The sequence below is a fragment of the Lonchura striata genome, chromosome 2 (genome assembly GCF_050655825.1).
Source record: "Lonchura striata isolate lonStrDom1 chromosome 2, ASM5065582v1, whole genome shotgun sequence".
NCBI classification, from domain to species: domain Eukaryota; kingdom Metazoa; phylum Chordata; class Aves; order Passeriformes; family Estrildidae; genus Lonchura; species Lonchura striata.
The window spans coordinates 156,098,617-156,108,902 of NC_140704.1; the positions used below are offsets into that span (position 1 = coordinate 156,098,617).

Here is a 10,286-nt window from a genome sequence, read left to right on the forward strand (position 1 = left end):
CCAAATCCCAAATCCCAAATCCCAAACCCCAAAATCCCAAATCCCAAATCCCAAATCCCCAAACCCCAAATCCCAAACCCCAAAATCCCAAACCCCAAATCCCCAAATCCCCAAATCCCCAAATCCCCGAATCCCAAACCCAAAAATCCAAAATCCCAAACCCCAAATCCCCAAACCCCAAATCCCAAACCCCAAAATCCCAAACCCCAAATCCCCAAACCCCAAATCCCCAAACCCCAAATCCCAAATCCCAAATCCCAAACCCCAAAATCCCAAACCCCAAATCCCCGAAATCCCAAATCCCGAAATCCCCAAAATCCCAAACCCCAAAATCCCAAATCCCCAAATCCCCAAACCCCTAACCCCATCCCCCAAACCCCAAAATCCCAAACCCCAAACCCCAAATCCCCAAAATCCCAAACCCCAAATCCCAAACCCCAAATCCCAAATCCCAAACCCCAAATCCCCAAATCCCAAATCCCCAAATCCCAAAATCCCAAAATCCCGAAATCCCAAAACCCCAAACCCCATCCCCCAAACCCCAAATCCCCAAACCCCAAATCCCCAAATCCCAAACCCCAAATCCCCAAATCCCCAAATCCCCAAACCCCCAAATCCCCAAAATCCCAAACCCCAAATCCCCAAATCCCAAACCCCAAAATCCCAAATCCCCAAATCCCAAAACCCCAAACCCCATCCCCCAAACCCCAAATCCCAAATCCCCAAATCCCAAATCCGAAATCCCCAAAATCCCAAACCCCAAATCCCCAAAATCCCAAACCCCAAATCCCAAATCCCCAAACCCCAAATCCCCAAAAACCCCAAATCCCCAAAATCCCAAACCCCAAACCCCAAATCCCAAATCCCCCAAACCCCAAATCCCCAAATCCCAAATCCCCAAATCCCCAAATACCAAATCCCAAACCCCAAAATCCCCAAATCCCCAAATCCAAAATCCCCAAACCCCAAATCCCAAACCCCAAATCCCAAACCCCAAATCCCCAAATCCCTAAACCCCAAATCCCAAATCCCCAAATCCCCAAACCCCAAATCCCCAAACCCCAAATCCCAAAATCCCAAACCCCAAATTCCCAAAATCCCAAACCCCAAATCCCAAACTCCAAATCCCAAACCCCATCCCCCAAATCCCCAAACCCCAAAACCCCAAATCCCCAAACCCCAAATCCCCAAATCCCCAAATCCCAAATCCCAAAATCCCCAAATCCCCAAATCCCAAATCCCAAATCCCAAATCCCCAAATCCCCCAAACCCCATCCCCCAAACCCCAAATCCCCAAAATCCCCAAATCCCAAATCCCAAAATCCCCAAATCCCCAAACCCCAAAATCCCAAACCCCAAATCCCCAAATCCCCCAAACCCCAAAACCCCAACCCCAAATCCCCAAAATCCCCAAATCCCAAATCCCCAAACCCCATCCCCCAAACCCCTCCCCATCCGCCGGCCCTGCCGAGGTCCGGTCCCCTCCCCCGGGATAAATCCCGACCCTTCCCCTCCCGCGCCTCCCCCGCGATGCCGCCGCCGCCGCCGCCGCTCCCCGCGGCCCCCGAGCCGGCCCGGGGGGGCTCCCGCGACCCCTTCGGCAGCTCCGGCGCTGCCCGCGGCGCTGCCCGCGGCGGCTCCCGGGGCTCGCGGGGGTCCCCGAGCCGCCCCCAGCGCTACCGGCGCCACCCCAAGCCCCCGTACTCGTACCTGGCGCTCATCGCCCTCGTCATCCGCGCCGCCCCCGGCCGCCGCCTCAAGCTCGCCCAGGTAACCGGCCCGGGACCCCCGGGAGACCCCCGGGAGCACCGAGGGGTTCTGCATCCATCCGCGGGAGCACCGAGGGGTTCCCCATCCATCCCCGGGACCCCCGGGAGAGCCCCGAGGGGTTCCCCATCCATCCCCGGGACCCCCGAGGGGTTCCCCATCCACCCCCGGGACCCCCGGGAGACCCCCGGGAGGTTCCAGATCCATCCCCGGGAGAGCCCCGAGGGGTTCCCCATCCATCCCCGGGAGCACCGAGGGGTTCCCCATCCATCCCCGGGAGCACCGAGGGGTTCCCGATCCATCCCCGGGAGCACCGAGGGGTTCCCCATCCATCCGCGGGAGCACCGGGAGACCCCCGGGAGAGCCCAGAGGGGTTCCCCATCCACCCCCGGGACCCCCGGGAGACCCCCGAGGGGCTCCCGATCCATCCCCGGGAGCACCGGGAGACCCCCGAGGGGTTCTGCATCCACCCCCGGGACCACCGAGGGGTCCCCGATCCACCCCCGGGACCACCGGGAAACCCCCGAGGGGTTCCCCATCCATCCCCGGGACCACCGGGGGGTTCTGCATCCATCCCCGGGACCCCCGGGAGACCCCCGGGAGGTTCCAGATCCATCCCCGGGACCACCGAGGGGTTCCCGATCCACCCCCGGGACCCCCGGGAGACCCCCGAGGGGTTCCCCATCCATCCCCGGGAGTCCCGAATTTGGATCTTCATCCATGCCCGGGACCCCTCCAGGATCCCCCAAATTCTCCCCGGGACCCCCGAGGAGTTCCCGATCCATCCCCGGGACCCCCGGGAGACCCCCGGGACTCTCTCGGGATTCCCAAATTCTCCCCGGGACCCCTCCCGGATTCCCAAATTCTCCCCGGGACTCTCTCGGGATTCCCAAATTCTCCCCGGGACCCCTCCCGGATTCCCAAATTCTGCCCGGGACCCTCGAGGAGTTCCCGATCCATCCCCGGGACCTCTGCGGGATCCCCCAAATTCTCCCGGGGACCTCCTCGGGATCCCCCAAAAAACCCACAAAAATCCCCAAAAATCCTCCCAAAAAATCCCCCAAAATCCCAAACTCCAAAACCCCCAGACCCCAAAACCCTCCTACAAACCCCCCAAAAACCCCCAAAAATCCCAAACTCCAAAAACCTGAGATGCCGAACTCCGCCAAAAAAAAAACAAACCTAAAAAGCCCCAAAAACCAAAAAAAACACCCTCAAAAAACCCCCCAAAAACCCAAAACCCCCAAAAAGTCCTCCAAAAATCCCCAAAAATCCCAAAACCCCCAAGAACCCCAAAAAATCCCCGTAAAACCCCGCAAAATCCCCCAAAAAATTCCAAAAATCCCCCGAAAAATCCCCAAAAATTCCCCAGAAATTCCCCAAAAATCCTAAAAAAAAACCCCAAAAATCCCAAAAAAATCCCCAAAACATCCCAAAAACCTCCAGAATCCCCCCAAAAATCCCAAAAAAATCCCCAACTCCAAAACCCTAAGATGCCGAACTCCTCCAAAAAAACCCCCAAAAACGAAAACGCTCCAGAAACCCCAAAAAAAACCCCCAAAAAACCCCAAAAAATCCGCAAAAAACCAAAAAAAATCCCCCAAAAATCCCAAGAAATCCCCCTAAAACCCCCCAAAACCCCCCAAAATCCCCCAAAAATCCCCCCAAAAAAACCCCAAAAAATCCTCAAAAAACCCCGAAAAAATCCCAAAAAATCCCCAAACTCTCCCAAAAAAATCCCAAAAAATCCTCAAAAAAATCCTCAAAAAAACCCCGAAAAAATCCCAAAAAATCCCCAAAATCTCCCAAAAAAATCCCAAAACACCCCCCAAAAATCCCCCAAAAATCCCCAAAATCCCCCAAAATCCCCAAAAATCCCCAAATCCCCCCAAATCCGCGCTCCCCGCTCCGCGCGCTCCCCCTGACGCCGCCGCCGGGGCCGCGGGGGAGGGGAGGCGACAATCGCGACAAAAGCGGCGACAAAAGCGGCGACAATCGCGACAGGGGTGGCGACAGGGGTGACAAAAGCGGCGACAGGGGGGGGACAGCGGCGACAATCGCGACAATCGCGACAAAAGCGGCGACAAAAGGCGCGACGGTGGCGACAGGGGGGCGACAATCGCGACAGGGGGGCGACAGGGGCGATAGCGGCGGCCGAGGGGACAAAGGGACAGAAGGACAGAGGGACAGAGGGACAGAGGGACAGAGGGACAGAGGGACAGACAGACACAGGGACACAGGGACACAGGGACAGAGGGACAGAGGGACAGAGGGACAGAGGGACAGAGGGACAGAGGGACACAGGGACACAGGGACACAGGGACACAGGGACAGAGGGACAGAGGGACAGAGGGACAGAGGGACAGAGGGACACAGGGACACAGGGACAGAGGGACACAGGGACACAGGGACAGAGGGACAGAGGGACAGAGGGACAGAGGGACAGAGGGACACAGGGACACAGGGACAGAGGGACACAGGGACAGAGGGACAGAGGGACACAGGGACAGAGGGACAGAGGGACACAGGGACACAGGGACAGAGGGACAGAGGGACACAGGGACACAGGGACACAGGGACACAGGGACAGAGGGACACAGGGACACAGGGACACAGGGACAGAGGGACACAGGGACAGAGGGACAGACAGACACAGGGACACAGGGACAGAGGGACAGAGGGACACAGGGACACAGGGACAGAGGGACACAGGGACACAGGGACAGAGGGACACAGGGACAGCGGGACACAGGGACAGAGGGACAGAGGGACACAGGGACACAGGGACAGAGGGACACAGGGACAGAGGGACACAGGGACACAGGGACACAGGGACAGAGGGACACAGGGACACAGGGACACAGGGACAGAGGGACACAGGGACACAGGGACGGAGCGAGAATGGGGGATGGGGGGATTTTATTGGGATTTTATTGGGATTTTATTGGGATTTTATTGGGATTTTATTGGATTTTTTGGGGATTTTGGGGGAGTTTTGGGCTTTTTTGGGGGGGATTTTATTGGATTTTTTGGGGGATTTTTGGGGGATTTTTTGTAGATTTTTTGGGGGATTTTGGGGGATTTTTGGGATTTTTTTTGGATTTTTTGGGGGATTTTTGGGGGATTTTTTGTAGATTTTTTGTAGATTTTTTGGGGGATTTTGGGGGATTTTTGGGGGATTTCTTGTAGATTTTTTGGGGGGATTTGGGGGATTTTTTGTAGATTTTTTGGGGGATTTTTGGGGGATTTTTTGTAGATTTTTTTGGGGGGATTTGGGGGATTTTTGGGATTTTTTTGGGATTTTTTGGGGGATTTTTGGGGATTTTTGGGGGATTTTTGGTAGATTTTTTGGGGGATTTTGGGGGATTTTGGGGGGATATTTGTAGATTTTTTTGGGGGATTTGGGGGATTTTTGGGATTTTTTTTGGGATTTTTTGGGGGATTTTTGGGGGATTTTTTGTAGATTTTTTGTAGATTTTTTTTGGGGATTTTTGGGAGATTTTTGGGGGATTTTTTGTAGATTTTTTGGGGATTTTTGGGGGATTTTTGGGGAATTTTTTGTAGATTTTTTGGGGGATTTGGGGGATTTTTGGGATTTTTTTGGGAATTTTTTGGGGGATTTTTGGGGGATTTTTTGTAGATTTTTTGTAGATTTTTTGGGGGATTTTTGGGGGATTTTTGGGATTTTTTGGGGGATTTTTGGGGGATTTTTTGTAGATTTTTTGTAGATTTTTTGGGGGATTTTGGGGGATTTTTGGGGGATTTCTTGTAGATTTTTTGGGGGGATTTGGGGGATTTTTTGTAGATTTTTTTGGGGATTTTTGGGGGATTTTTGGGGAATTTTTTGTAGATTTTTTTGGGATTTTTGGGGGATTTTGGGGGGATTTTTTGTAGATTTTTTTGGGGGCATTTGGGGGATTTTTGGGATTTTTTTGGGATTTTTTGCGAGGATTTTTTTGATTTTATTCAGCATATTTTGAGCTCGTTTTTGTTTTTAACTTTCTCACCCCAAAATGAACAAAAACTCCCCAAAATTTTGGGTTTTTTTTTTTTTTAATTTTCCAGATCATCCAACAGCTGCGGAGCCTCTTCCCCTTCTTCGGGGGCGGGTACCAGGGCTGGAAGGATTCCGTGCGCCACAACCTCTCCTCCAACCCCTGCTTCGCCAAGGTGGGGAAAATTTGGGAATTTTTGGGAATTTTGGGAATTTTGGGAATTTGGGAAAAAAAATTGGGATTGTTTGGGTGGGGTTTGGGGGGGTTTGGGGGCTTTTTTGGGCGTTTAAATCTGATTTTTTGGGGATTTATTTTGATTTTTTGAGGATTTTTTTTACATTTTTGGGGGGATTTTTTTGGGGGGATTTTATCTCGATTTTTTGGGATTTTATTGGGATTTTTTGGGGGATTTTTTGAGGATTTTTTGGGATTTTTGTGAGCTTTTATTGGGATTTTTGGGGGTTTTTTTAGGAATTTATGGGGATTTGAAAAGTATTTTTTGGGGAATTTATTTGGATTTTTTGGGGATTTTTTAGGATTTTTTTGGGAATTTATTTGGGTTTTTGGGGGATTTTTGGGGATTTTTGGGGATTTTTTAGGATTGTTTGGGGATTTTTTTGGGATTTTTTTTATTTTATTGGGGATTTTATATGAATTTTTTGGGATTATTTCATAATTTTTTTTTCAGATTTTTTTGGGAATTTTTTGGGATTTAATTCAGACTTTTTTTCCCATTTTTTGGGATTTTTTGGGATTTTATCGGGAGTGCGCCACAACCTCTCCTCCAACCCCTGCTTCGCCAAGGTGGGAAAATTTGGGAATTTTTGGGAATTTGGGGAATTTTGGGAATTTGGGAAAAAAATTTGGGGTTGTTTGGGTGGGGTTTGGGGGGGTTTGGGGGCTTTTTTTGGCTTTTTTGGGCGTTTTAATCTGATTTTTTGGGGATTTATTTTGATTTTTTGAGGATTTTTTTTACATTTTTGGGGGGATTTTTTTTGATTTTATTGGGATTTTTTTGGGGATTTGTGGGGGATTTTATTGGGAATTTTTGGGGGATTTTTTTGGGAATTTTTGGGGATTTTTTGGGTGGTTTTTTTTGGATTTTATTGGGAATTTTTGGGGACTTTTTGGGGATTTTTTTGGGATTCTTTGGGGATATTTTTGAGGATTTTATTGGGATTTTTTGGGGATTTTTGGGGGATTTTTTTGGGATTTTATTGGGAATTTTTGAGGATTTTATTCTGATTTTTTGGGGATTTTATTGGGATTTTTTGGCGGTTTTTGTGGTTTTTTTGGTATTTTTTTTCTATTTTGTCTTTCTCATTGGACTTTTTTTTTTTTCTGTAATTTTTTCCATTTTTTGTGTTTTTTATGTTCCTCACCTGATTTCTTTTTGTATTTTTTGTGTTTCTCACCCAATTTTTTTGGTTTGTTTTTTTTTTTTGTATTTTTTGTGTTCCTCACCTGAATTTTTGTAATTTTCTCCTTTTTTTCACATTTTTTCTCTTTCTCCCCTGATTTTTTTCTGAATTTTCTCCACTTTTTCTCTTTCTCCCCTGATTTTTTCACAATTTTTCCAATTTTTGTATTTTTTCTGTTCCTCCCCCGATTTTTTTGCCATTTTCTCCCTTTTTTAACATTTCTCCCCCGATTTTCTCCATTTTTTTGCATTTTTTCTGTTCCTCCCCTGATTTTTTCACCCTTTTCTCCATTTTTTTTTAATTTTTTGTTTTTCTCACCTGATTTTTTCAACATTTTCTCCATTTTTTTGGTATTTTTTGTGTTTCTCACCCATTTTTTCCGCCGTTTTTTCCATTTTTTTTTGCATTTTTCCCTTCCTCCCCCAATTTTTTCGCCATTTTCTCCATTATTTTGTATTTTTTGTGTTTCTCACTGGATTTCGTTGTATTTTTTCTGTTTCTCACTGGATTTTTTTGTATTTTTTGTGTTTCTCACCGGATTTTTTGGTATTTTTTCTGTTTCTCACCCAATTTTTTCGCTATTTTCTCAATTTTTTTGTATTTTTTGTGTTTCTCACTGGATTTCTTTGTATTTTTTCTGTTTCTCACTGGATTTCTTTGTATTTTTTGTGTTTCTCACCCAATTTTTTTGCCATTTTCTCAATTTCTTTGTATTTTTTGTTTCTCACTGGATTTCTTTGTATTTTTTGTGTTTCTCACCGGATTTTTTGGTATTTTTTCTGTTTCTCACTGGATTTCTTTGCCGTTTTCTCCATTTCTTTGTATTTTTTCTGTTTTTCACTGGATTTCTTTGTATTTTTTTTGTTTCTCACCGGATTTTTTGGTATTTTTTCTGTTTCTCACCCAATTTTTCGCCATTTTCTCCCTTTTTTTTTGTATTTTTTGTGTTCCTCACCCAATTTTTTTGTATTTTTTCTGTTTCTCACTGGATTTCTTTGCCGTTTTCTCCATTTCTTTGTATTTTTTCTGTTTCTCACTGGATTTCTTTGTATTCTTTGTGTTTCTCACCGGATTTTTTTGTATTTTTTCTGTTTCTCACTGGATTTCTTTGCTGTTTTCTCAATTTCTTTGTATTCTTTGTGTTTCTCACCGGATTTTTTTGTATTTTTTGTGTTTCTCACTGGATTTCTTTGCCGTTTTCTCCATTTTTTTGTATTGTTTGCATTTCTCACTGGATTTTTTTTGTATTTTTTCTGTTTCTCACTGGATTTCTTTGCCGTTTTCTCCATTTTTTTGTATTTTTTCTGTTTCTCACCGGATTTCTTCACCCTTTTCTCCATTTTTCCCCCCGAATTTTCCCTTTTCCCCCTCCCCAGGTGCTCAAGGACCCCTCCAAGCCTCACTCCAAGGGCAATTTCTGGACGGTGGACGTGGCGCGGATCCCGCCGGCGGCGCTGCGGCTGCAGAACACGGCGGTGGCGCGCGGTGCCACCAGTGCCACCGGTGCCACCAGTGCCACCAGTGCCACCAGTGCCACCAGTGCCACCCCCTTCGTCCCCGACCTCGCCCCCTTCGTCCTCTGGGGCCGCCCCTTCCCGCCGCCGCCGCCCCCCCAAAATTCCAACTTCTCCATCGAGTCGCTGCTGCGGGCGGGTCCCCGCTGGCGGGACCCCAAATTTGGGGGCGCCCCCCAAAATTTCCCCCCCGGCTTTTGGGGGCAGCTGCCCACCTCCTACAGCGCCGGCCCCGCCCCCAACGCCGTGGCGCCCCCGAATTTGGGGGGGGGTTGGGGGGGGGCCCCGAAGGGTTTGGGGGGGTCCCGGGTGGATCTGGGGGGGTCCCTGAAAGATTTTAGGGGGTCCCGGGTGGATCTGGGGGGGTCTCGAGTGGATTTGGGGGGGTCCCGGGTGGATTTTGGGGGGTCTCAAGTGGATTTTGGGGGGTCCCGGGTGGATTTTGGGGGGTCTCAAATGGATTTGAGGGGGTCCCCGAAGGATTTGGGAGGGTCCCTGAAGGATTTTGGGGGGTCCCGGGTGGATTTTGGGGGGTCCCAGAAGGATTTAGGGGGGTCCCCGAAGGATTTGGGGGGGTCCCGAATGGATTTTGGGGGTTCCCGGGTGGATTTTGGGGGGTCTCAAATGGATTTGGGGGGGTCCCCGAAGGGTTTGGGGGGGTCCCTGAAAGATTTTGGGGGGTCCCCGAAGGATTTTGAGGGGTCTCAAGTGGATTTGGGGGGGTCCCGGGTGGATTTTGGGGGGTCCCGGGTGGATTTTGGGGGGTCCCGGGTGGATTTTGGGGGGCTGCTCCTCCCCCCCCCCCAACAAAAGCGTTTTTGACGTTTGGCTGAGCCACCCCGGGGACATCGTCATCAGGGGCTGATGACGTCATCGGGGCACCCCCAAAATTTCGGGGGTCACCCCAAAAATCCCAAAGTCAGATTTGGGGGTGTCACCCCCAAAAATGGCCAAAATTTGGGGTTTTTGGACCCAAAATTGAGTCTGAACACCCCAAAATTTGCATTCAACCCCCCCCCAAAATTATGTTGATGACGTCATCGGGGCACCCCCAAATTTTGGGGTCACCCCAAACCTCGGTGACCAAAATTTGGGGGTGTCAACCTCCCAAAATGCCAAAATTTTGGGGTTTTTGGGTAAAATTTTGGGGTTTCTTGGCAATATTGATGCTGAACCCCCCAAAATTTGCATTCAACCCCCCCAAATTTCTGTTGATGACGTCATAAGGGCACCCCCCAAATTTTTGGGGTCACCCCAAACCCCGGTGACCAAAATTTGGGGGTGTCAACCTCCCAAAATGTCAAAATTTTGGGGTTTTTGGGTAAAATTTTGGGGTTTTTTGGCAAAATTGAGGCTAAACACCCCAAAATTTGCATAACCCCCCCAAAAATTTGGGTTATGACGTCATAGGGGCACCCCCAAATTTTTGGGGTCACCCCAAACCCCGGTGACCAAACTTTGGGGGTGTCACCCTCAAAAATGGCCAAAATTTTGGTAAAATTTTGGGGGTTTTTTTGGCAAAATTGAGGCTGAACCCCCCCAAAATTTGCATCAAAATTCCCAAATTTTTGGGTGATGATGTCATCAGG

General features: G+C 49.0%; 1 protein-coding gene across 1 annotated transcript; it reads left to right on the forward strand.

Annotated features, from left to right (window-relative positions):
• Nucleotides 1-1,530: 1,530 nt before the first annotated feature.
• On the forward strand, nucleotides 1,531-9,562 carry FOXH1 (forkhead box H1). The gene is made up of 4 exons (XM_085561725.1): nucleotides 1,531-1,770; nucleotides 5,833-5,937; nucleotides 8,560-9,062; nucleotides 9,511-9,562. Exons 1-4 carry the CDS (start codon nucleotides 1,531-1,533, stop codon nucleotides 9,560-9,562), a joined length of 900 nt encoding a protein of 299 aa, XP_085417851.1.
• Nucleotides 9,563-10,286: the final 724 nt, after the last annotated feature.